The sequence below is a fragment of the Neodiprion virginianus genome, chromosome 7 (assembly GCF_021901495.1).
Source record: "Neodiprion virginianus isolate iyNeoVirg1 chromosome 7, iyNeoVirg1.1, whole genome shotgun sequence".
NCBI lineage: Eukaryota > Metazoa > Arthropoda > Insecta > Hymenoptera > Diprionidae > Neodiprion > Neodiprion virginianus.
In genome coordinates, this window is record NC_060883.1 from 4,453,603 (window position 1) to 4,481,499 (window position 27,897).

The 27,897-nt window shown below is 35.8% G+C and overlaps 3 protein-coding genes across 10 annotated transcripts; 2 read left to right on the plus strand and 1 right to left on the minus strand.

Annotated features, from left to right (window-relative positions):
- Positions 1 to 172: 172 nt before the first annotated feature.
- LOC124309363 (mitoferrin-1) lies at positions 173 to 10,753 on the plus strand. 2 transcript variants are annotated; one of them, XM_046772965.1, is made up of 6 exons: positions 930 to 1,070; positions 1,141 to 1,319; positions 3,662 to 3,944; positions 4,204 to 4,428; positions 4,508 to 4,718; positions 6,264 to 10,753. In XM_046772965.1, the coding sequence occupies exons 3-6, from the start codon at positions 3,668 to 3,670 to the stop codon at positions 6,454 to 6,456; spliced, it is 906 nt and encodes a 301-aa protein (XP_046628921.1). In that variant the 5' UTR covers positions 930 to 1,070; positions 1,141 to 1,319; positions 3,662 to 3,667; the 3' UTR covers positions 6,457 to 10,753. The 2 variants fall into 2 exon arrangements, with proteins under 2 accessions (XP_046628920.1, XP_046628921.1); XM_046772964.1 differs by lacking the exon at positions 1,141 to 1,319 and having other exon boundaries at positions 173 to 1,070.
- LOC124309361 (dedicator of cytokinesis protein 1) lies at positions 9,877 to 27,632 on the minus strand. Of its 7 annotated transcripts, none has more exons than XM_046772956.1 (23): positions 27,469 to 27,632; positions 26,094 to 26,335; positions 25,231 to 25,976; positions 24,907 to 25,057; positions 24,582 to 24,752; positions 24,103 to 24,483; positions 23,795 to 24,010; positions 22,852 to 23,174; positions 22,138 to 22,486; positions 21,119 to 21,217; positions 20,623 to 20,813; positions 20,101 to 20,451; positions 19,558 to 19,834; positions 19,197 to 19,444; positions 18,723 to 18,854; positions 18,369 to 18,648; positions 18,051 to 18,274; positions 17,595 to 17,906; positions 17,167 to 17,476; positions 16,795 to 16,904; positions 16,097 to 16,222; positions 14,240 to 14,495; positions 9,877 to 13,760 (listed from the first exon to the last, which is right to left on the minus strand). In XM_046772956.1, the coding sequence occupies exons 1-23, from the start codon at positions 27,509 to 27,511 to the stop codon at positions 13,296 to 13,298; spliced, it is 6,003 nt and encodes a 2,000-aa protein (XP_046628912.1). In that variant the 5' UTR covers positions 27,512 to 27,632; the 3' UTR covers positions 9,877 to 13,295. The 7 variants fall into 7 exon arrangements, with proteins under 7 accessions (XP_046628912.1, XP_046628911.1, XP_046628913.1 ...); XM_046772955.1 differs by having other exon boundaries at positions 24,907 to 25,060; XM_046772960.1 differs by lacking the exon at positions 9,877 to 13,760 and adding an exon at positions 15,010 to 15,039 and having other exon boundaries at positions 14,360 to 14,495; positions 24,907 to 25,060.
- LOC124309364 (protein ATP6V1FNB-like) lies at positions 11,089 to 12,729 on the plus strand. The gene is made up of 3 exons (XM_046772966.1): positions 11,089 to 11,358; positions 11,561 to 11,718; positions 11,811 to 12,729. Exons 1-3 carry the CDS (start codon positions 11,089 to 11,091, stop codon positions 12,040 to 12,042), a joined length of 660 nt encoding a protein of 219 aa, XP_046628922.1. The 3' UTR covers positions 12,043 to 12,729.
- Positions 27,633 to 27,897: the final 265 nt, after the last annotated feature.

The following is a 27,897-nucleotide window of genomic DNA, read 5'->3' on the forward strand; positions in this document are numbered from 1 at the left end:
AGAATCATTATATCGCTGTTGTAGGATCGTTTCAAATTGAGTAAAACAATGATATTAGTTTCAATATTTTGTTACATTTATTTACTAACTTCAATCTGGTTTTAATTAAGCTTTATCGTTTCGAATGCGAGTGTCGAAGTTTGTTAATTTGTGTTCAAAAGATGTTGTTGAACAGAATTATTCGACAAGGTTCACTTCATTAACATATGTTTAATAATTTTTTTCATCGAACGATCGTAACCATATCTGTGATATGCGGATAACTTCATTCTACACAATTTGCCAACCCGTCCCCGACACCGACCACGTGGTGTCATTGGCTACGTAATGGCGGTAGAGCGTTATGCTCGAAAATGAACTCTGCGCATGCGCGTATTCACGGAGAAATTCTAACCTAGCTAACATAGTATGCAGCTATAGGAACGCAGTTATCTTAATGAAATGCGAAAAGGTCACAGTATCCGAGGGTTCGAATATGTTTAATTCAATGTTAATTGACCGTTGCGATCCTAACCCGTCCGCGTCATTTTTCAACTAGCATAAAATACAGCGATTAAACCGTACCGAGGTGGGGGACTCGGGGCTTCTCCGTGGAAAGAGACCGTCTGGTTTTCACAACCACAACTAACCGTCTCATTTCTACACGACTACGCGAGCGGCCGCATGGTGCATGTGCGGAGGAGGCCGAGCTCGCTTTAAAACCGAGCAAGTCGAAATTATCGGCGATAGGGGAAGTGATGAGGCTATCAAGCTCCTCGGATATTCGCCAATAAAGTGTGATCGTTGAGCGTAAGTGCAGTGACTGCAAATACCGAGTGATTTCTCTTCCTCTGACTCTGACGTTGCCGCTGCTGCTTGCTCTTCTTACACCGTTACCAAACCGTCGAGCAGCGCGATTCGAGGACCGACCGTTTCTCGTTATTCAACCCCTAACCATTCGTCGCCGGTGAATAATGAATGTCGACGAATACGAAAGCCTGCCAACGGGTTCCGTCGCCGTCCACATGACAGCGGGTGCCCTCGCCGGCATTATGGAGCATTGCGTAATGTACCCGTTGGACAGCGTCAAGGTAAACGAATACGGCCTCTATCACATCCTCTCCAACCATCGATTCATTTATTTCTTTTAACTATATTCAGACAGCTAGGCGACTCCTGGATCTGGTCTTCTATCGTCTCGCATCCTCGATACGGCGTGACACTGCAAGGCCACCGAGCATCTCTTGATTTTCTGCTGTCTAATCGGGTCATTCGACAATTGGCCAAAGTGGGGAGAAAATTAATTTCTATTTCTACCATCGAGGAACTACGTCTAAAACGTACCAACTATTCCAGATCTATCGAGATCTCCTTCCGTTTCTCATTGTGCAGCAGTTTTCTTACATAATTACACATTTACTCATTTACTGTCGTGCCGAGAGACAACTAGTCCTCTCTCTCTCTCTCCACCCCCCCTTTCTCTCTCTCTCTCTGTCTCGCTTCTTCAGGCATTCCGTATATTCTATAAATAAACTCTTATTTCCAATTCAAGAGAGACACCTTGGCGTTATACACATCTTTGCACAGAGTCTTCGAGCAATTGTTACATGGGTTTCCGTGCTTCCGTTAAAATCGATAGTTTTCATAAGAATGACACATGGGTTAGTGTTCTGCTTTCGTGTTGACGGAAGTGTCGAAGCAATTGTATTTTCAACTGGACTTAGCCTTCCTCTTTGTAACTGGATACGTTGGCTAGCCTCGATTTCAGTCAATTCTAACAGATTGGATAACTGTGGTAAACAAACAATGCCACAATAAGCAGATTGAGATAGGAAATACAATCCTGCTAGGTATATCTTATCTTCTCTTTTCCCACCACACAAAAGGATGCTCCCCACTCTTTAATATCCACCAATTGTTTCACCACTCTTTTTACTGGCAAATATATTGTTCGACCTATGCAGATGTCCAATGAATATACCTAGGTCAAGTTCAATTGTCAGATGGTCGATCGTTGCATAATCTCACTTACTAAGTATCTTGATTCAGGCTTTGGAATTTACTACGCTATAATTGTTTGGATACCTCTACCTTCTACTCCCTGCCGACTATCAATTAGTCAAAATGGGCTCTGCTTGACGCTATCTGATGTGTTACATAACCAACATGATCCAGTCTATTTTTGTCCTTTTTTTTTCCATTCAGCACTGAAACTATGATTAGAGTATTTTTACAGGATGTTATTCAATCAGGAGTATTATCAAAGTTATGCAATTAAGTTTGACGTTATTGTCATTCAATTTTTGGCTGATACTTGAAATTTTTACATGTAATTTATATCTGTCATAACGTAACCAGCGGTGTTTCACAATCGTTTATTGGGTTACTTTGGTTATGTTCTATCTGTTTTCAATTAATATAAGAAATTTACGTCTTTTATTTAAATTGTCATTTACAAACATTAAGCAATTTCTGACTTTCGAGAAAAACAGAAATTTTGCTTTATAAACAACTTCCTTGCGCTCAACGGAGCTTCCTCGAGAACAGAATATTAAATTTACAATATGTTATTTCAATGTGACGCAGTTGCTGCGAAGTTTTGGGTTAATCATTTACACCATTTCAAGAGTTGACCCTTTCAGTGCATTTGACATGTTATATACGTCAAGAAAAGAACCAGTCATCAACTTGTGTAAAGCACACGTGCTGCGTCATTTCACTAAAAACACCATATTGAATCGTGATATTCATGAATTAGATATCATAATATGCATGTCGGTTATCATTCAGGTTCAACAACTGCTCAGCGAAAATTGAGGTTTCAAGTATCGATTTATTTCAAAATTTGGAAGTCTCCGAACGTCTGAAAACTTTCTGAACTTTCGGTCAGTAAAACAACTACCCAAGTGGAAGTGAACGCTATTCTCTGGAGACCGATTACGCATTGATAATAATCGGACCGCTTTACCTTATACATTATTCATCAGAATAATACACAGTTGTTTTCGAATGATGAGTGTGACCTTTAAATCCTCGTTCATGCATAAATTGGTAAAAGTGAAAAATATCAGAATCACATTACACAAATTTGTAGCAAATAGCTGCTTGAGAATCGTTTAGTTAGCTGCTGTTACATGCATTAAAAAATCTAATGGAAGAAAACAAGAGCTGGGGGATTCTATCAAACTCACAGATAGAACGCGCGATATCTTCACAATACTGCAAAAATAAACATTATCGGACTACGACTTGGAATACAACTCGACAGATTGTCTCTTGACGAGTGTTTTCTTATTCTTCAATTATCATACGTATGAATCTCAGCTCTCACGAATACCCGGCATCGTTTTTCAATACACAAAGCTTCATTCTGAGTATGTGTCACTTCCATCGCTTTACTAACCCCATACAAATTTTTCTGTGTACCAAGATATTTTTCTATCTATACACGGAGGGCAGACGATGTGTTTATTTTCCAGATGAGGCATATCGTAGTGTTTATCTACACAAGCGACATACATCACTTGTTGTTGCACGATTCATGTACACTTAGAAAATTGCTGTTTTATAATCCGATCACTTGGCGGACATTGACATGTTCATATTATAAGTGCACAATTTAGACGAGTATATTTGTCGAAAATAATTTAACTATTCTTGGAAAATTATCTGCCTCTTTCAGACAAGAATGCAAGCGTTAACACCCGGCCCAGGTGGAGGTGGCGGAGTTGGCGCGGTTCTGAGCAGAATGGTAAAACAGGAAGGACTTCTGAGGCCAATCAGAGGCATGGGAGCAGTTGTCGTGGGGGCAGGTCCTGCGCACGCCCTTTATTTTTCCTGTTACGAGTGGCTTAAAGATCACATGCTAGGACCACGATTGCCTCCGCAATTCAATCATCTTGTTTACGGAGCCGCGGGTTGCGTTGCTACAGTTCTTCACGACGGAGTCATGAATCCGGCAGAAGGTAAATTGACGTGATAATAATCTTTCAATTGTCTGTTGCATAAATTTGCGCTTAATTGGTATAGAGGGGTCTTCAATGTACTGTACATCTTATTCAGTTGTTAACAATTGCAATTTTCATTCAATGATGTGTCTGATGAAAGATAAAGAATTTAATTTCTTTTCAAACATTTTATTATTAACTAGAAATTAGAAGAAGAAGAAGAAAAGTCTTGTCGTAGTTTCAAAAAATGATAACAGTAAATCTGATAACATTACAGTGGTAAAACAGCGACTTCAAATGTACAACTCGCCCCATAGAAACGTGATCGAATGCTTACGGCATGTTTATAAAACTGAGGGAATTGGAGCTTTTTATCGAAGTTATACAACCCAGTTGGCAATGAACGTACCTTTCCAGAGTATTCACTTCATTGCTTACGAATATGCACAAGCTTGGACAAATCCCGATCACATCTATAATCCTGGAGCTCATATGATTTCAGGTAATGAGATGTTGCGTCGTAATTTCTACGATTCAAGAAAAATATAAAACACCGTCTCATAAGAATTAACTTACTTCAGGTGCTATGGCGGGTGCGATCGCAGCTGCAGCTACGACGCCGTTAGATGTATGTAAGACGTTATTGAACACGCAACAAGGTGGCGCTCAAGTTGAAGGAATGCGAGATGCATTCAGAACAGTTTACAAGTTTGGCGGGTTCCAAGGCTACTTCAGGGGTCTCAACGCTCGCGTACTTTATCAAATGCCAGCAACGGCTATTTGTTGGTCGACGTAAGAAAACTTGTCGTTTTTTCTACTCGTTACTTTAAGTTGTCGAAACTATGAATTGTCTTACATTTTTTTTTTTAACCTTATCTTAAAGTTGAGCGAATCAGATTATGATAATATATGCAATGAAAATCATCGTATGTAAATGTCCACTTTGATCTATTGCTCTCTGTCTTTTCAATGTAAAATAACAGAACGTTGACCTGAAATCATGAATGCAAATATCGAGCACATTTTTTTTCATGCTCTGGAGCAAAGAAAGAAAAAAATAAAGAACAGCATATTTGAATCTGAGATAAACTATACCGAAAAGCAATTAACTCATATCAATCTGCTTAATAGTTTCATTGCGACACAGATCTATTCGGTATCTGGTCAGTGTATCTAGTCAATCAGGAAACGTGCAAAATCTTGAAATTTCAATTGTACATGCTTTACTTTTTTTTTACACACTGGAAATAAGACTTCAATGTCAATCCGCGATGGCAAGTGATATATTTTAATACAATTTGACGCTATCTGGTGTTGTTTTAATACTTATCAGTGCTTAACTCTTTTATTTGCGGCAGGTAAATTTGAATGCCGAGCTATATCTGCATTGCGTTCTGTTGTGCCATGACATTTTTTTTTTTTTTTTTCACCTGAATTTCATCATATGTGACAAGAATTTAATGTAACTGTAATACAGCTTGGATATTCAATGAGTCGCTGAATACGCATAGTTCCTCTGACTACATTACAAAAAGGAAGAGAAAAAAAAACAAAGACAACCGAAGAAGTATCGACTGGCATTATCACCTTTATGCCATCGCATTATTTTACACGTTTGGCTATATCATCGCACAGACTACCTGTTCTTAGAGCAATCACAATATTCTTATCTTCAACTGATAAATCAGTTTTTTTTTGTTATCTTGAATACTCGTTACGTCAGAGATGGGTACTCAAAGTTTTTTCTAAAGTACCACTCGGAATAACATGAAAACTGAAAAAAAAAAAAAAACTAATGGTCGTAATAAAGTGTGACAATCGGTGAGCCTGATATCGCCAACTATTTTAATTTGTTGTAATTACAAGTCATGCTGATAAATCCCATCTTTCATTCAGAGATCCTCGTATCTAAAATTTAAATCACAACTTCTCCTGTCTGAGGAAAATAGATCGTCTTGTGTTTTTTTGTTGCTATTACTGAGATTTTACCAGAAAGCGGGGTTTTAAATTTCTCAGAAGAGTTATTGTTAGTAGCTTCCTCAATGAATTTACTGTCTCTTGCGGTTACGTTGAGTAAGAAATTCTGATATTTGTGTCCTACTTGAGTTCAAAGGTTGAATTCAATAATCGATGAATTTTAAATACAAACAACTAAGTGTGAAAAAAAATGTTATTTCTGTGATGCAGAATTTTTTTTCTATATTTCCACTCCTCGAGTCACATGGTAACACTATGGTAGAATCTCAGACGTGAATATACATGAATATTTTATATAATAGTCTCAATGTTACGCACCAATCGTGATTGATTTGTTAAAATTTTATATGAACGTTACAGGTACGAGTTTTTCAAGTACGTGCTGCATGGTAAGCAGGATGATGTTCAGAGTCTGTACGGCGAAGTGGAAAGTATGGAGAGTCAGACGCAATCGCACAGTTCGACTACAAGGCCCAGCAGTTTTCAAGGAGCGAGCGTATATTTCAATAATCAATCTCCCGGCCCAGTTTTGCTAGACGTGACTAGAAGTTAGGTATTCCCCCACAGATCGCACGTTGAAATTGAAACTTTCGTTGGAAAAGTTTAATTGCTGACTTTATACATTTCGAGAGTTTATTATTATCGATTTTAGAACGATATTTTGTTATTCCAACTGTTGATACGATATTATGTATTATGTACAATACGTGTTTAAGCAGAGGATAGAAAGCAAAACAGAGAGTCGAGTGCAGGTCACTGGCTCGACAAAACGGTATCTATCTGTTTTCCACTTAGTAATCGGCATGACTTTGGAGAGCACTTTTTATCACATTACCTATTTACCTAAAATACGACTCGTTAAATGCCAGACAAATGAAATTAGGAGAGAGATTTTAAAGTAATTAGATTTGTTTCTAAAAATTCAAGCTTCGTTAATAAAGGCTTGAAGTTGCTCTGGAGGTTCGTGACAGAAATTTAAACAAAAAATTTTTTAAGGCTACATTTGGAACAAAGTATTTATTAATCTGTACAATATGATCAATGCTCTGAGACGTATCGTACCGCTTTTGCCAAGTGCATTTAGTTCTGATACTTTTAACATAGTCTTGGCACAAATGTCATACATGTAATGATTCGATAAAATTTGGTGCAAATGTAGCCTAATTGCGTGTACCCAGGAATAATCTATTTCAGTTTACAGTGCATTTAATAGTTAGAGACCCACTGTTAACGAAATAACGACTGAGAAGAATCATCTTAAGTATTTTTTTTTTCGTTTTTTTTTTTTTCTTCTTGACTTTTCTTTGCTTCATCGCATCAGTATTTACGGAATATGTGAGACATTTTATGACTGCGCGTGAGGTGCTTGTGTAAAAAAAATTTAAATTCCCTTCTCCGATATAAAATGTATTTGTGTGTCACATAACATGAGATTTCATTGACACAAATTTCGTAAATTGAATTAAACGGCCGCAGCAGTTACATACGCGTACCGAAGTATTAATGCGACTTTTTACATTAAATAAAAAAAAATTTTTCCATCGATGTCTAAGATTTTTTCATCAGTCATAATTATGTAACGTGACTTATAGTTTTATGTAAATAAAAAGTTGCCGCAGTGGGCATCAATCATGATAATGTGGAAATTTTTTGCTAAACTATTATGCAAAATTAGTTTTAAGATCTCATGTTCAAACTTCATAATCGATTTTTTTCCCTAGATAAAAAATTTTCTATGCGGTCGAAACCAATTGTTTTCGAAATGCTCAGTTGTGATCAAATAATTGAATTCTCGACATAGTGTAATTGAATTTCTACTTAATGTTAATAGAGAAAGAAGGTTCATCGTATACTCCTCTCGCATATAAATAGTACAAATTTCCAATGAATATTCTCAACGAGCTGGGAAAGTTTGTATTTCTGTGATTTCTTAACACTTCATGTAAAAGATTTGTTTTTATCACAGAGCGAAATAACTGAAATGTAGAAATTAGAGGATAATCTGAGACATCGATTGAAAAATCTAGGCTCATTGTCAATTTACATAGAAAGCCGCTGATATACCGTTGATACATGTGAATAAATTCAAAAGGTCTTGGGCACTACGATTATTGATTATTTAATTCTTGTAAATATTAGACACTATTCGTTGTACAGTATTATGATGTAAATTTTGTGAATGTTAGAAATATAAATAACTTAATTGCCTAATTACGAAGTATACTTAAGGTACACTGGCCTAACTTACAGTATACATTTATTTCCTTTGGAAATGTGGTAATTTATGTCCTACTGTATTTCAGTACTGTATTAGATTCTTCCTGTTGTACAGTACTAATCCTCCCATCAAGCTTTGGATTAGCGCATAAGAAAATCGATAATAAAAAAGAAACAAATTTTTCAGGAGGGATCACAGATTTTGCTAATGAAGAAATTTCAACAACAATAAGTAGAATTTACCGATATGCATCGGGTATTAATGGCTGTTTTCCAGTTTGTAAGAACCGTAATCCTGTTTTTCGTTCAAACAGTTACGTTCCATGTTAACACGGCGATAAATTACGTACAGGGTATTCTGGTTCAATTTAATGCGCCATCAATCTCTACATTATATCATTTTTATTGGTCAGAGTATATTTTGTTACTTTAGTAAATTAGAACAGATTAATCGATCTCATTCTTAAGGACTGCGGATTGTGGTGCATGAAAAAAGCATCGATTTAACATTAAAAACCATCTTTTGAATTTCTCTAATCTTACGTATTTCAAAATTTTATTACCTGATTCATTTTCCCATACTCTTATAGAAGTTTGGAATAAAAAGCAAATTGTTACAAATATGAAAAATGGAAAGATTGATAGAAAGAAAAGTAGACGAATTTTAAACGTAAAGCATACATAACAGCATCAAATACAAAGGTGAGATATTTTTGTTGTTGAACAGATTGCGTTGAGCTCGAATACTCTGCACTTTCCTTTGGTTTAAGAAATGTAAGTACCGATAAGTGTCAGAAAGAAAACACAAGTATTTTCACCACTTGTTAATCACAAATGATGGTAGTCGATAAAATAATTTCGATAACTAACATCAGCTACACTAGTCAACTACATTCTATGAAATAATGGCATTCACCACAGATACATATTGCTTATATTTTTCCGTAACATCGTCTTATTTTATGTAGCGGTATACATAATTCTCAGCAACCTTGCATTTGGAATACAGCCTTGAAAGAAACTGTACAATAAAAAGTTTAGATTAAGAAATCAATTATGATGGGGAGCATGCAGTAATCAGAACTAAGCAAATAGATTTTACTGAAAGAATCAAGACAGCTAATTTTAATGCCATTCTCAGCACAGATACGTAAGGAAATTAAATTTACGGTATAATTTTCCAATTTCAACTATTTAGGGATGACTTTGGTCATTATTTTTTCAACACCAAACATCACTGACGAAGAATGTGGTACATTACGATTGGGTACGGTATGATTCTGACCCACTTGGTTATACGTTGCTCGTTTTAAACAGACTTAGATTCCGATACGATGAAAAAGTACTCGCAAAGAATAATATCTTTAACATGGTTTCACTGGCTCGGATACTGTATGATTCATCTAATTGAAACGAAAGCTTGGTTTATTTCAGTATTTTAATATTTACTATCATGTTAATACTAAGTCGATTCAGGACGTACGCTTTACCAAGTTTTTAACTGAAAATCACAAAAAGAGATAATGCACAATTCTTTTTTTTTTTTTTTTTAGTGAATATCGTGATGGACGAAATATGACCCCGGAAATCAGAGCCTTTTTTTTTTTTTTTACTACAAAGAATTTCCCCAACGTTGCTTTCTATGGCTGTGATAACTGAGTCAAACACATATGATGTTGACTTTAAGAGGGAGTAATATCATGTGAAAGCTCACGCTTAATCAAGCCATATTTCGTTTCTTTTTTTTTTTTTTTTCTTTGTAATAGGAGTAATAATATCTTTGACGGTAAATGATAAATACTAACTTGTATTAGGTAATTTATTTTTTCATTCTATATAGATTCCTCGTTATTCATTGCAATTCAAATTAGACCATTACAACATACATCCGTGAGTATGTTGAAATGGGTGACGAATTTTCATTCTACTTATCATGTAAATATAGGCATGCTCCCACTGATACTTTACCCTGTAAGAATGAGGACGAACTGATATTGTACCAGAATAATAAACAAGCATCATTCATTCACCGAAACGTGGAAAAGAGCAAAGTGCGGAGTGTAATAATAATGTAAATATTTAATATTATACGTATTAAAGAATGACTCAAGGAGAAATAAAACATCATGTTTTCTTTTTATACTTCCAATAATTATGAAAACAATGCGCTGGTGTATTGCTAAAGCCAAAAGATACTGCACGCATATTACAGCGTTTTGAAGGAGCAATTTGTATACGATTCTTAATTTTTATTTCTTCACTCCTCAAGTCTACACTTGTTTTCAATATTAGATAATTTTCCAACTTTGAAGTATCTAATTCAAAATAAATTATTACGTGTTTTTGTCTATATTAGACAAAATAGCAAACCAATATTCGTAAAGGTTTTTTTCGTAATCTTTATAAAGATAATTTTTCAAGTATTCACTAAGCATCGCAAACATGACATGATATGAAATCAAAAAATAGTCGCACAATCGAATAAGGAAACGATCCCACATTTTTTGACGTTCAGTATCTTTTGCAGTAAATGCAATGGTTTTTTTTTCTGCAAATTTTACATCTTAGTACTCCGTAATTGACAGTTTTAAGTAATAAATTGTGTATTTTTTTTTTTTTTATCTTATCAAGAGCTCGTTTAAAAAAAGTAGATATCAGAACTGAAATTGTAATCAAAGATCAAAAGGGGTTCATGATTCTACTTGACTAAATACATAAATACATTAATTAAACATTAGGTAAACTGCTGAACTTTGTTTTCGTTAATATTATTGACCTGTTTTAAGCTGCGAACAGTTTTTATCCGTTACTATAATTACTCTGCAAATGTGGGAACTTTATTCAGTCTTTGTGTCTCGTTTATTAAATTTAGCCGATCAATGAGTTACCTGACAATGCAATGAAACGATGACATGAATTCAGATTCGAGTCATTAGAGTGTGATTTGTTTCTTAGTAATGTTTCGTCGATGTTGGTGAAATTTTTTAAAAGTAATATTTATAATAATATTCAATTCACAAAGATGGTTAAAAATTCAAGTGCATGCGACACGCGATGTCAGTTGTTATTCACTGAGGCAATAAACACAGAAAATTCATCCAGACTTAATTGGTTCAGGAAGAACCAACAACGGTTAATCGATAATTTAGGCAGCCAAAAGTTGGTCGGCAAAGCTAAGGCTCAAATAGCTGAACAGGAAGAGAAGCGTCGGAAACGCCTTGAGGCCGAACGTAACGAGGTGAATTGCCTTTGACATCTATTTTAATACCGGTTTTCTGAATATCAAATGAACTACCGTTAATAACAGTGAAATGAATGACAAAGTTCTATATTTTCTGGCTATCAATTTTCACTGGCGTTATTCATCATGTTTAATGAATAAATTATTGTAAAAATCTTGACTAGAAACTGTAAAGAATTGAAATTTTTTCCCAACTTAGAAACAGCAAAAGTTTACTGGACCTCCGAACTGGCGACCCGCCATTGATGGTGCATTGAATTTAGATTATATGAGACCTATAGAGCCCAGCGTATCGAACTTGTTATACGAAAAAGGAATGCCCAGTTATGAAGCGAGAAAGAATTATCTCAACGAGAGGTAACAGATATCGAAAGTACAGAATATTCGTAAAAAAAATACCGTTGTTAGCTGGCTTTGATCTTGTTTATTTGGTATTTAAAATTTTTCAGGTATGAAAAGATGTTGGAAGATCGTTATTACTATCTTTATGGTAGCAGCTGGGTTTACGGTTGGCGTTTTAAAGATTTCCCACCCGTGCAAGCTACAAAATTGGGTAAACGTCAAATAATTCAGGCTTCGTTTTACCGTCGAAACGCTTCGAGCCTGCAACGTGATCCAAATTGGTATAAAATTTGCCAAACTGGAAATCCAAAGAATTATAATGACGTTTTAACGTACTGATAAAATACTTTCAAACATAGGACTCGATCGGATAGATTGACATCCGCTAAAGGTATTGAATTAAATGAAAAATTCCGTTTATTTTATTAATGTCAATGATTCGTCAAGTTTATTGTTTATCGCGAAAATCATATTATTAATAATAATAATAATAATAATAATAATGCACGAGAACTAACAAGGCTAATAAAAATATAATAGAAATCTCTTAATTTATAAGTTCGCATTTCGCTACTTCGATACAGTCTTACTAATTGTGAAGATTTTCTTACCGACATGGTTAGCGTCTAAAGAAGTAATGTTTTTCTTTATAACAAATCAAAGTACGTTGATTGAACAAGTTTTAACAAACTTTTATTGGGTTGGCACAGAATATTCTAAAATCTAAGTCATCCCGCGTCGGTTTTTGTTTTTTGTTCGTTTGGCGAATAATAAAGCGATATGAACAAGTATTTAATGCAATAACTCTTTCTTTGCCGGCATCCGATAATTTTCTACTCGGCGAATGAATAAAGATTGATATGATTTTCCTTCGTTTTAACACAGTGTGTGACGTATGTACGTACGTATAAAATGTGACGCGTAATGGTGAACAGAGAAATGACTGACTTCGATATAAAAGTGTTAAAAGTGATAAAAATACTAATTGGTTGGTCCCTAACTGATAGTTTACATAAATACATTACATTGAGCTTAAAAAAATAAAATGGCACTATTCTTGTTTGTGATATCTTATTTTTGCGTGTTATTATTAAAAATTGTATATATATGCATGTATATATGTATATAAACATATATCTATGTATACCTATGTGTATATGGTGATAAAATTTTGGTTATTCAACATTTATATGCATAATTTATGGACTAGTAGTTAAATTTCTTATTTTAAATGCTATTTGTGTAGTAACTTATAGTATTTATGCATATATTTATATATATATGTAAATGTATATGTTTATGCATCTATGTTATAAGCTAGGGAATACGTGATTTATTATCGATAGATCAGGTCAGTTTGGAACAGTTAAATAATTCTAAAATTATTCGCGATCTCTTTGGTATGATGATGAAATGGTAACCGCTTGACGAGTACGCTAAATTATTCTCAACTCTTTCCATCTTGATACGCTACAACGGTACCTTTTACTAATGTATAACTAATTTCCTTCAAACTAAATTCATAATTAAATTAAGGAATGCCAGAGGGATTCAAGATTTGAAAGCGTTAAGCATCTTTAGTCATACCGCTGTCACGCGGTTGACGAATCGTCGGTGGTGCTGATGTCTGTGCTCATCATCGAAAGCACAACTGTTTGGATACTGTGCGCAGGCCGTTTAGGTTTAGGTGGCGGAGTGGGCGGAGTCGATTGATTAACAATTGGTTCCGGAGGTGCAGGAGGTTTGCATCTAATTCTCTGACTATTTTGCCGATTGGAATTGCTTGTGATTTCGGATTTGTTATTGCGTATAAGCGTGTCGTCGGGTAAATTGCAATAATCAGCCTCGCGTGTTTTTATTGGTAACGGTGGTGGAGGATCGTCCTCAGAAGCTGTACTGTCCGTAGTTCCCACACTGTCTCTGTTGCCTTTGCCTAATCCGCTAGGATCCAATCCGTTGCCGGTGTTTCTTAGATACTGATGGGACTGGCCAGACCAGCGGTTACTCATTCTGCGTTCTTTTTCTACCTCAGATCTTAGCGGTCGTTTGGGTGTCAGCTGTAATACGTGCAGATCCAATATTAGTCTAATGTCGACTGAAAATTAAACACCACAATGATTCATCGACTTGCTGCGTCTTCAGAATACATGGAAGAATACCTTCTGATAATAGCAAGTTTTTATGAACCACTAACAATAATTTTGTTGAAACATCTATCTCCAGACTTCTTGAGGATTGGTCCTGTAAAATTGTTTACCTTTTGCAGTAGAGTTTGTGAATTTAAACTCCACGACGACTCTTTCAGTTCTGTTAATTAAATTGTCCATTTAGAGTTCAATTGTTAAAAAATTCATATTTCACAGTATCGATCAAAGTAACTTGTTCAACTGAAGGAATTCAAGTAATTTTCTGACAAATCTTATTCATGTATATTACTTAATTACATCCAATTTTACAAGCCTTGTTACGCCAAGCCTGGCTTATATATTTGCCAATTATCGCTTTATTCCATATGTAAAGAATACTTGGAACTCACCTCTTGCCTCAGCTCAAAAACAGTTGTTATAGTTGATTGTGAATTGGAGGAAGGCAGACTCGTTGGAGGCGTCTGAGCTAGATCAGGCATCGTATACCATTGACTGGTTGGTTGATCGGTCTTGTGCGAGACGGCCGAATCACTCTTGCGGGAACTTCTTCGTTTCGTATCTTTTTTCTTGCTTAATCCAGAATTTGAATTAGCCAATGCTTTGAGCGATGCCGAGGATAAGATGTTGGAACGAATTGAGGTATTTCTGTGAATTTTCAAACAATGGAATTACTCGTCAAATATAAGATTGAAAAAATATTCAGTAGTGCGTCAATTAAATTTCCAACATCAGCATTAACTTGTTACATGCATTCGGGTCTGTAAAATCGAAAGTCTTTGTCCGATTGATTCTTTTCAAGTCGCATGGCAGGCAGTCTGAATTTAATACGCTAGAATACATGATGATCTTAGCAAAAGCAGAAACGATAAAAACACATCTAAATGAGGTTCGTTATCAAATTTGCATAGAGCTCTTATCATTTGAATCAATATTTAATTTCAAACGACCGTTTCATTTAATCACGTGTTTTACATTTAGATCACCTAGTGGTTGCCAAACTTAAGTCTCAAATTCCATAATCAGAATTTCATTGCGGAGTACAAGAGAGAAAAGAACGAATAGACAAGATTTTACCCAGTATGTGCTTCTAAATTGTTAATCAAAATGTTAATATGGATTTATGCCATCAATTAGCTGCATGCAATATGTTATTATTTACCGTAAAGCGTCTTAGTCGAGGCACTGAGCTCTGTTTTAGGAAAACAGGTAAAAATAATGTTTTATAGACATTTAAACATAATGGAATAATGGTAACTGATTGCCAGTAATGCGAAATGCCGAATACATAAAACAGACAAAAAGAAGAGGAAAAGGTATTATAAATTATATGTTTGATAATATGAAAATAGATGTAACACAATCTCAGACGAATATTGGTGACATTAGAATGACGTGAATACCAATTTAGGTTAATTTGTTTAAAATTCTTTAAAATTCTAAAACAATTATTCAGTCCGATAATTTACTTGCGCAAAATGGCAAATAATTTTATTGTCTCTCGAAGCATTCACGCTTGTGCATATATATACACATATATAACAACACATATTCATTTTTCAACTGAGCAAGTATTATATAACAATAATTGAGCAGCGGAAATTTCTCTTATGAAATATAAATATCAGCTTTTGGAATAGTATAAGAATGCAGTAGTTGCAATTGTTTAGATTTGATTAAAGTACAAAAAAACCGTCATGCCCGAAACTTCTTTACCCAAAGATATTGAATCTATTATTACGAAAAAATGTGTTCCCACGTTTGATTGCAGTATACAGAAAGAAAGTATTGTTGATTAATGGTAAATTGATGTTGTGGGATAGACGAAAACTGAAAATGCACTTAAAAATATTAAGTTAGGTACGGAGGAAGGAAAGGAGAACGTTGTGCGTGATTTTATCTGGACCTTCAGCAACATTCCTGCAACCAGATTTCACCCAATTGATTTTACTTTGTAGTAATGAACCTTCGAGTGGTTAGTTTCAAGTTGTAAAGCATTAATTCATGTAAACGTATTATGATATTTAACAATATATTCAACATTCCAGATGTCAGGAAAAAATTGAAAATTTAGAATAAGTTTAAACCATTGATTTGCTTGTAGAAATATTCAACCGAAACTAATTTTGTGATGCTTGTTGATGATTGCAAATAGGTTGAAGGATACGAATTATGTTCGTTGATTACTCTTCTAAAAAAATTTTCCTGACAGTGAAATTGGCAAATTTTATATTGTTAAAGGATTTTACCTTGTTAGACTGACGTTCGTGGTACCAGAGTTTGGTGAACTGTTGTTAAAATTGAACGATGTGAATGACTTGAGTGTTGGAACTTGTGATTTCGTAAGTGAACATACTCTGGAGCGAGTTCCGCCACTAAATTACAAAAGGTTTTTTATGACAAGGATATAAACATCTATTATCTAATAGTCTAGTAACAAATCTCATTCAGGTAAACGTTCACAGTACACTCTCCGCAAGTATTATAAATTTTTAATCTAGACAACTGCCTCTCGATATGCATGTTCACATATCCTAAAGCCAAGTTGATTGAGAAACTCGCTGCCAAATACTAAGCGAAAAACAATATTGATAAGTATTTGTTAATTCTCTGTTTCTTGAAATTTCCTCTTAAAGACCTGAGTTTGAAAAAACTCATTGAGAATGTACTGTATCACTAAACGACAATGTATTTGAACGGTTTTCAAACTTTTTTTTAACTCTATCATTGCAAGCAAAAATTCTTGTCCAGTAGTCGTAAAACTATCTGCGGTGTATGAAGGATCTGATGAAAAATACCTTGATAAAAAGGATATATAATAACATTTGTAGCAGTGAGATTAGTGGATAACCCATAAACCATTGGTCAGTGATAACATTGAGGTCCAGAGTAAACAAAAAAAATTGTAAGCTAGTGAATGGATTTGAAAATATGCTTCGAAACTCACTCGTTGCTGATAACACTTGCTTCGGATAGTCGATGATTTTCTCCTTTCAAAGTTTGGTGTCTTCTCATTGTTACCGACTGAGTCATAGTCTCAATTTGGAGATCACATGTCTGTATAAAGAAACGGATGAATTGTTATTAAAAAAAAGTTCTCAAGAAGAATATATTGCAGCTCACTAAAATAAAAACTCTTCGATCAATACACACATCGGGTAAATGGGAAATGGCGTTTCTTAGATCATTCATAACGGTTTATAAATCAACAATGAATCCATTATTCATTACTCTCAGGTGAAGAATAGAATTACAATAGATGCATGTTACGGATGCCTGATAATCTGCTCTCCCACCGTTAGCCATGAATTCAACTTACTCTCTTTCCATATTTTCCCTCAACGTGGGCGCGCATAGCTGAAAAACACTGGTCTAATTTCTGGTGGAAAGGTCCCAGTTCAGTTGGTGCTCTGGCCTTGTGTAATTCCAGACCTATGCCAAGTAAGGGAATTTGCTCGGCTATAAGACTCTCGAGTTTCAATAGTTCCGAACTATGATCGGCATGGGAATCCCTGTATTCGGGATTAAGAAAAGCCTTCTCGTAGTTGTCGACACCTCCCATCACCGCTGGATCTAGTACTCCATTTAGTTTCATGCTTAGGGGATTCAGAGTTAAGGTACTGTCGGCTCTGTAAATATCATTAAGGAAATTCTGAAGTATCGACTATTAAATTGTGTCAGACCTGAACTGACAAACGGAACTAAGTAGTTTCCAAATTTGCTATCAAACAAATACGAGTAGCGTACCTATATTGAATAATGAGGTCCCTCAGATCCTTGTTTGTCGCTTCCATTGTTTCAATAGCGTTCTGCAACGGACTGACAAGGTATGTTTTACTCGAAGTTACTGGAAACCATCGTAATATTCCTGGCAGAGGATAGCTCGTCACTAGGACTGTCCTCTCGAGCCACAAAGAGGCAAATTCGTTAGCGTTATTCCCGCTATCCTTATCTTTGGCATCTTTTTCTGACGGTGTTGACGAAGATGTTATTGTAGAATTTCTTCTCGGAGCTGGTCTTGAGAATCGAAACCGCTGAACATTGTTTACTCGATGATGCCTAATGATCAGAATGAATTATTTATAAGATCGAGTCGCGTGCATGGATGGCCATGAAGATTTGAGTACAAACTCAAATTGAATAAATATTTCTACAAGTTTATCTAATTCAATAATCGTTAGGGTAAGTCAGTCTTTGATTTACCTAAGAACCGCTTCAGCCGTTACTGGTTTTCCACTCAAACGATGCTTTTTTTCACTCATTAGAGGTTCAACTTTGTTTATCTGAACGTATTGACTAGCTGATTCGAGTATGTCGTCGCCGGGTGGTGATAATTTGTTCATTTGCTCGGCATTGGGCAGTTGATTCAAAATTCTACTACAAAAATCGCTGAGCCGTTCGTACTCCTTGCCACGGTAGACAAACACCTTGAAATAAATATTAATTAGGTAATGATGAAGTGAGATTCTTGTGCATTGAAGATTCAAACTTTAGAATTGGTAAAAATGATTCAATTATCACCTTGTTTTGTAAAAATGGAGGATGACCGCGTCCATAATAAGCTACTCTGAAGTATTCCGGCTCCGGTCTGAGCTGTTTTACAATGGAATCGTAGAAGCTTGCCATTCTCTTCAATAACACTGACATTTGGGAATAGTCAAATGTTTCTTCCTCGTATTGTTTTGCCAATTCTTTACAGACGTCAAGAGCACACTCCCACATTTTACCTTTGTCGAAATAGTCAATAATATCGTAATAGAGAGCTTCTTTCAATTCTCGATGCGTCTGGCGATTATCATACCTGTAATATTTGAAACACTAATGAATTTCTGCGATAAGATTCACAATTTCTTTGTAATCAGAGTGATTTATTACCTCTGAGAACGTAACAAAGGCGGCAGAGGTTGGTCACTCCAATCGAGTAACTGACTGTAGAGTTTCAGGGAATACGCAGCTTCTGTATAGTTGTCGCAGTCCAAATGTAATTCGCAAAGTTTATTCACGTACCTGGTAGTAATTTACAAAACAGAAACTATTCGTTAGACATTTGTATAAAGTTTAATCATAATTGTCATAGATTCTCGAATGGAAATTTTTAACTAAACCTTATCCTTAAGGGAAGTTTTACCAATCTCTTTACCAACAATTATAAATTATTTGGAACATTTGTCAGTTAAAAATTACCGAGTCTAACTTCTACATAAAGCAAAATGTGTTCCACCCAAATTGTGCACTACGGGTGTACCGGATCAATTCCAACTTCGAATGACTTCGGATTCGAGAAGAATTGATTTGAGAGATTTGGTATCTTAACAAGTTTTTGGAATCTGGATAGTGAAATTTACATACCTGATGTACATTTCCTTCCGATTGATCTCAGAGTAAAAGTCTAAAAGGTTGACTGTACAAAGCATCCGATGTTCCTGAGATTCTGCATGAATGATATCTCTGTATTGCAACAGTCTTTCCATCAATCGAGCAACAATATCAACAAATCGCAAACCCATTTCGCGCATTGTCGAATGATCTTTGCAGAGAGCGGTCATCCTTTGTACCCAAAGTACACGAAACTGTTCGTCACCTCTACCACCTTCTACCTATATAATAATCCGCTAGTATTAGATATTAGTAAATTCCACAAGATGCATATACGAAATTCAAGTAAAAGTTGACTCGTGCATTTTTGGTTTCGAAATATCATATCACATACCAAAATATCTAATTTTGCAATCATCTCGTCTTCGTACTGCGAGAAATTTCCTTTTATATGCGCAGGATCACGTTTAGTATCTCCGTAACCTTCGGTTATTCGGGAACTGTAAAATTCGCACTGCATCATGTCGAAAAATATTGGAATAGTAGCTATTCGTAATTCCGTTTCGGGAATCAACGTCATCTCTAATATTGCTCCAACCAATGAAGGAATAAATAGGATTTTGTGTTGTCCCAGGTTGAACCACATCGAGCGAATTTCAAACGCTGTTTCCCTGTGTTAGGAAAATGGAAAAACATTTTTCATCAGGGTTAAACATCTAGAATTCAAATGTCTCAAATCTATTATAACATCCATTAATCATATGGAATTGTAATCAGAATGGATGAGCGCTGTTGAATGTTCTGAAGGTTCTTTTTCTTAATTAAAAGTGAACCATATGGTCAAATAAACATCTACTGATATTATTTAATTTGAACAAGTTCCATTCAGAATTAAATAGTGTAGCGATTTTAGTAGTAATATTAGATAAATACATACCTGCGCATGTCTTTGTAACGTACAACTATACGATTGCGTTTTGTCGGACTGAATGTGTCCAGTTGAAGGGATGGTTGCGTAAGAAATGCAATCGCACAGTGAAAAAAGTTTGACCAAGCTTGTTGCTCAAAGTTCTTGAAGAAATAATCTCTTATTGTTTTCGAAAAAAATCGCAATGATTTCAGAATTATACTATTCTGAAGCATAATCATTTCGGACCAGTCGCTAGGAAATACACTTTTCGATACAAGATCTTTGAACACCAGTAAAATCTCCATGAGAAAATCCAGAAGATCGATCGGAGTCCCAAATTGATTGATGTAAATGTCGTAGTGATGTTCGGTCATTTGTCTGTAAACAAGAATAAAATGATAAATTTGCAATAATACTTTTGCATCTTCGATGAAGACTTACGAAAATATAATGAAACAGCAATTTAAATATCTAAAATACGTGAAACTGAATCAGAGCATTTCCCATTTCAAATGCTAATTAGACGGAACTAGCTAAAAGCAGATCTACCTGAAAATGGCCAGCATCACGGATACCAAATTTCCCACGAGAGGATTTTCTCTGTCCATTGAAATGACCGTTTGAATGACAGTTCTCAACGCCGTCAACATTATTTCTTTCACATCGGAGACTGTCGAGCCTACGTCGCTTCTAAATGTCAACTCGAGAATGTCAGATAAGATCTTAACGCACAATTCCACCTGAAATCACCGAAATCTGTACCTCACATGCATCTGTTTACTCGGATCGTGACGAAAAGAATTTTCATTGTACTTAGAAGGTGGATGCTCAAGTAACTCGAAGTTAAACAGTGAGTTGAATTTCTGTACAAAATCAACGTTATTTCCGATATTACAAAATTCAAGCACGTTCATTCTTCTCACACAAGTTTTGATATGTGTAAAAAGGAACGTGATGCTATTATTCCGCACATATTGCATCGTCGAATAATAGTGCATTTTTTTTTTGTTTCCAAGCTGAGCCACTCATGTACTTCATAAATTACCTCTTCCGAGTAGCCACGGTGCTGGTTGAGTCGATGTCTGTTCTCGCCGAGCAGCCTGGCTACCTTCGCCACGCTCTTTCCAGGCGTGCCTGACAGTCCCTTTACACGCCAATAACCAAACCCAAACCGAACACAGAAAATAAAACAACCCTGTGTTAGTCGATACTCGACAGTGGATAATACCAGTAATAATAAATAAATTAGTCGCGTTTCTAATAATAATTATTCACTCAAAAGGATTTAATTACGGATACATCTATCCGAATAGAGTCATGCCATAGGAATGGTTTGAACAATGTATTGAGAACGACAACATACTTGAAGAATTAAGAAAGTGCCACAAATCATGCTGCGTACTCTGATGGAAGTTATTCACACAAGACCTCCACCTTGGGTACATGCTGGTATGGTAGTGATTTCGTAACTGTTAACCAACAAGATCACTTTTAACAACAGAGGTGAATAATGATGAATGTTAATCGGTATTAAGACAGATATTGTAGATACAATTGTGGTACAATAGAATAGACGAGCATGGCAGTAGAAGATATCATAGAGAGCTGCGTGGCGAAAGGGTGTCAGGCTGCAGGGCAAGCACATTAAATGATTACAATATAATGATTACAAAATGCATGTAACTAATTAAATAAGCTATGTGAAAATGAAAAATTTGTGACAAGGGTACATGGAATTCGTATTTTTATACATTGAGCGATCTAGCTCAACTCTGCAATTGATACATTAAATTTATCTCATTCCTTAATACACAATCAGCGAAGCTATTTGAGTTGAGCTAGAATGCCGAATGTTTGTACAAGACATAATTTTTATCAATTTCAGTTGCACCTTGTGTATTTGACGTGATTGTACGATGGCAGAAATTGACAGTTATATTATCGTCAAGTGATATATATTTTTCACAATCCATTAATAATTATTTGCTCGGATCATATATTTTCATGGCAGTGCTAATAGACGAGTGGTTCGATACGATGACGGTTAAATTCGCAAAATCTTACCTCTTCTTTCGCTTCTAAGAGACTTCTGACCAATATTGTAATAGTGGGCAGGAGTATCGCTCTGCATTCAGGACTCAAGAATAGCGGACTGTGAACTATGTCGTTCACCGTCATCATTTTTTGTTTCGTCAGTCTACCGGGTGGCAGGGTGACTAATAGATCAGTCAATATATTGCTGAGCTGCTTTTTATTGTAAACTTGGAGAATGTGTGGTATCGTGGTTGGTAAATACTTTAGACAAGCACCCTGGACCAAGAGTGTTCCATCAGTTTCGTGACTCATCAAATCGATTATTGATTTTAATAGTTCCGTCAATGACTGAGAAAATTCTTCTTCGTCTTGATTCAACCTTTGAGTGAAAAGGTGAGATATATTTTTATTAGTATGAAAACTTCTTGCATTCTTCAAAAAAGTAATTTGATTATAACAACATTTCAAATCGCGAGTGTCAATCTTTTGCACCGTTTAGCTCTGAACATAAAAACTCATTCGTGTATCGTCAAACTATATTTACATGGTAACGAGATGCGGCTGATCGTGAGCAGCACTATCGTTACGTGCGAACGAAAACTAAGTATCAAACAAAACAAAAAATACAATGAATTCTTATTAAAGGCCGGCTCTTAATGTCACAGGAAACTAGAATTCCTTATAGTTCCTTCTGGATTAGTGTTTTTTGGAAATTTAAATTACACAAATTATACTGATACTCACTCAGCAAATAAAAGTCGTGATTTAACAACAAATCTTAAACAGTATTGCAAGCTTTTCATAGTTTTAAGCAATAAATCTCGTTCTTGACCATCATTATTAGTCGCACTATCTATGCGCTTGCGCAATACTGTGATTAACTTTTTGTAAGCTAAAGTTGCTGAGAAATTTTCAGAGATATACAAGTCAAGGACTGGTTGAAAGTGCTGGTACTTTCTGTCCGAAACCAGCCCAATGATGTACAACAGGCATCCAAAAACCATGTCGTCGTACTCATCACTGTCCGAATTCCTCATTAAAATATTAAACAGCGCATCTAAAACATCCTGCAAGTAGAAGATTACTGTTGTTGTTTTAATGTTGTGTTGTTTTAAAATTTATTCAAATTTCTAACATGAGATGACGCATGAGTCATCACGTGTATCATGTGCCACGTATGTGTGTAAGTTTCAAAGATCAATTCTCCTACTTGATGACGTAAATAGGCAAAATTGATTCATTCACGAATTCATCATTGATCAACAGTTTACCGAGAGGAAAAACGTAACTCAGGAATTGAATGAATGAGGTCATTCTAATGAGAAATATTTGAGTGCACAAGCACCTAAATACTCAAATACTTTGATACAAGAAAGACATATCAATATTTTCCTTGTTTATCTTTGAATACGCTATTTCTGTTGGCCATCCAAATATCAGTCAATCGTTAAGATAACGAATGTATTTTCATTAAAATTACGCTGTTTGAAGAAATATTAATGAAACGGAGCAGAGTGATCCATTTTGGAGTATTTTTTCACATGCTCGTGTAATTTTACATGGCAAAATAATAATGCGAAGATGGTACGAACGTGGCAGATTCAGGCACAGTTCAAGTTCGGTAAATGCCAGAAAAACTGGAATTCAGAAGGAGTAGCAGAATTATACAAATGTTATAAAATGCTACCTGTAAGAACTTTACAACTTCTTCACCATCAACTTTCATCAAAGCGGTAAGAGACTCTTTCAAGTCTGTCTGCCGCGATGCCCACTTTAGTAAACCAAGTAGATCGACATTTTGCGTTAGTTTAGTGGAACAAACATTGGTTGAGATTGAGAAGTTATCCTTTGAACTAAGGGTGAACGGCCCTTGCGTCAGCTTCTTTTCGGCATTCAATTCTTCCTGGTGATTATATGGACATGAGGATTGATTTTTCAACATTTACTCATCGATAGAGGTAATTTTCGTCACGTTTAGAATCATCTAGTTCTTACCAATTCTCCCTGCGTCGATGGTAATTTCAGATAAGTCGCATCCGTTTCTTCATACTTTTTATGGTCCAATTTATAGACTAGTAGCTCATGCTTAATGTCTTGCAGAGTAGTGCCGTTGCGCTGCATCAGTTTTACATAACTCAGAGCAAACGGCTTTTCTGACCTGTCTTTTGCTTCGTTCGAACTACGATGTTTGAAGGTAAACTTTAAGTGAGCGTGTCTGAATTCATCTATGGGTACAGCGATTTTAAACGTTTCAAACCACTTTGGCTTGTCTTCGTGATAGTAGATTACGCTACGATACTCGTCAATGGGTGGGGCTCCTCCTCCCAAAGTCATCACACCAGGTATGGCTACACCTCGTTCGTTACAGACTTTTATCTAAAGAAATAGGAAGTTTTAAGTATCTTGTCTTTTGCCAAAATTTTGTAAATTGTTAATCTGAACTTTTTTCCACAAAAAAACTTCTCCACACTAACCGTTACTTCCACATTTTTGTCAGTAGATTTGGATCCTTTACTGAATTCGCCTGAATTCAAAGTAAGATATAAATCATTCCTGACGTCACCCGGCAAAATAACTTCTGGAAATCCCATTTTACGAGCAATTGCCACGTTTCCAAGTACCAAGTGTGGATTTTCTTCACGCACCTGTAATAATTGGCAAACATAATGACATTATGGTACATCGTCGCTAGATTCTCAAGACTTTACAAGTAGGTTTTACATTGTTTTTGATATTTTAATGTTTCTGCCGATATTATAAATTACAAAACGATCCCTCTATGCGTAAAAGTTTGCGTACCTGCTTAGTGTCACCTCTCAAAAGTTTTATGCTAACCCAAAGGCCCTGACCGCCTACAGCATTTGAGCTGTTGCCGTTGCCCTTCTGACTGTTCGTATCTTTCTGCCCAAGGATTTTTCGTAATGTACCATCTAGACTCTCTTTCTCACAGCATCTGAAACCAAACAAGAAGAAGCCAACAAAACTTTCTTATCTTTGGGAAACAGAATACAATCGACAGAATTCAGGTTGTATGAATGTGTGATTTAGTTGCCTGCATTATTAAATGGCAGGTATGTGAGAAACTCGAGGCGTCCCATTTGCAGAGGAATAACATTAACTTACTGCAAGAAGGGGATGAAGTGATGCGTTTCCACATCGCCTTCTAGCTTTCCAGCAATGAATAAAGTAACATCCATTGCGGCAACGCCGAAAGGCCGTCTCATGTTTTCAGAGCTCCTTTGCTTTTGATTTTGCTGTAATATGCTGGATCTTCGATGATCTATTTCCTTGGCATACATACTTCCCACGCGAACAGCATAGCAAACCAGGTAAACCTTTTCTCTTGACAAATCACGAGATCCTAGATCGGTGAAAAGCACTCTTAGATTGTGCAATTGATCGATATCTCGTGCCAATCCTTCACGGCTCCAACAAACCACGTAATTTTCTGTTATCGCCTTCATGTCCTTGCCGTCGTAAAGCGTCAAGAGTAGTTCTACATCCTCTGCCATTTTGCAGACAAAATTTCTAACGCTTACAAAAAATATGTGCGAGTACACAGGCAACTGAGACTTCACTGGTTTCTTTTTCAGACTTATTGTCGCCTTTCTTATTCTTTCAGTGGCCGTTTCATGGTGGTAATAAAGTTGGATAGTGCTGGTCTGTTCCGGATTTAAAACGTTTCCATGTTCGTCACGAACGACCATATCCAAGCCCAGCAGCTGGTTTCCTGTGTCTATTTTTGCAGTTGCCAACCTCTTCATGTCTTTTAACTCGTCTACAGTTAAAGTGGCGCTCAGGATTTTACTTCTGTATCCAATCAATTCAAGAATCTGCTCTTGTATTGTACGAAAGTGCGGCGAGTGTGTCTGGAAATAGATATAGAAGAATTATCGTCAAGTATTAATAGAAATATTCCTTGTCTTTATATAAAATTAATGCAGTTTGCGAAATTCCACATTACTATACGGCTGTTCAATACTAACGACGTATAGATGCTTCCAGTGATGTCCCCATTCGCGAAGTACGCTGGTAATTTCGTGCGTGAGTGCCTCCGTGCTGCTAGATATTTTTGATGTGTGCACATAGGACTTTGGAAAGATTCCGCTATTTCCTTTGTATTTACTACAGCCGTAAAACCATTCGTCACACTCTTGTAACATTTGAACTACTTCGCCAACCGTCAGCCGCAACCGGTACGGTCCATCTTCATCAAAATTATGGATAGCTACAAGTATATAGTAATTATCATACCATCATGTTGAACATTATATTTAATATTTAGATCGAGTAATTAAAAACTTTGTAGGAAAGAATTTCTGGTGCTCTGTAATAACTTAAAATGAGTAAATATGATGAATTTTGTCTATCGGTTAAAATTATTTGTGAACAGTCGTAAAACAGAGAATCGAAAGTATTGACAAGCATTTCCTAATTCATAAAAATTCAAACTTGAGAAATCAATCATCTGCATTCACTCAATAAAAGATTCAAGCGACGTGACTTGAAAAATTTTAAAAGAACGCAAGTTTGATGATTTTGATCAATAAATGCTCAACGAATCAACGGGTACTGAAATTTCATTTTTTTGTACAAAATTTGTACACACATATGTGAGTAAGTTGAGAAAATATTAATCTTAACGCAGAGAGAAATTTCAGTCTTTAGAATCTTAGGATCGACAATGAGTGCATTGAGATAAATCGCTCAAGGTGCATTCGTTAAGTGAAAATTTGATTCGATTCGTCCGTCATCTATTTTGTTTAAGGGGTCCGATGAAAAGGACGCGGAATGCAATTTATTATTAGTGCGATTGGTAAATATTAATAATTAGGTACTAAAGTACAATTCCGCTTATGAATACGCAAAGTACACAGATGTTTACTTAGGTGTAAGTTATTATTATTCATAATATTTTTTTTATAAACAAGCATTGCACGTGTTGACAGACGAATAAAGGCGAGCATTATCAATATGAATTAGTCTAATGTCGACGTTGGTCGAAATTTGCGACGTTGTATAAACGATAAAAACCTCAAGTGGGGAAACTGATTGTAGTAAAGTTTCATAATCAGATGACAGACGAAATGTAGTTCCACGTCCATAGGACGGCCGATAGAATTTCAATAAATACGTGCGAGTTCGTTAAGATTAATAATGAACAAAAGAAAATTTTTTAAAAACAAAAGAAACACGTTTTGACTCATGCGCGAGGCTAAATATGCGAATAAAAATTCATTCATTCATTCCATCGTACTGGGCACCTCCCAGGATACGAAAGCTTTTCCCAGCAAAGTACAGGCTAAACAGTCATTTTCTATATGTATGATAAATTAAGGTGAATAAGAATTGAAACAGTACCAATTCCCTGCAGATCCTTGACTTTCCTCCATATTGACGTCATTTTAAAATATACACCTTACACATTTATGTACACTAGTTACATCCTAAGTAATTAACATGAACGGGGGGGAGAAAAAAAGAAATAAGGTGCGAACTGAGATGTTGTTATTTTATCGCAATATCTAACACAACTGTACCCCCACCCCGGTACGAAACAGGATGCCAGGGATCCACAGGCGTAGCTTACGAGGGAATTGGCTAATTGGAAACGGAAATCGGCAACGCGCATGGTTGGTGGTTACATATCATCATCACTCAATTATTATTCAGCACATAGAATTGTGGAGGCGTGATGCTTATTATTTTCATTACGATTCCGAAGCCTTAGTGATCGGTTTCATGTTGAGCTGGTATTTTGGAACAAGTCCAAAATATAATGACCTAAGA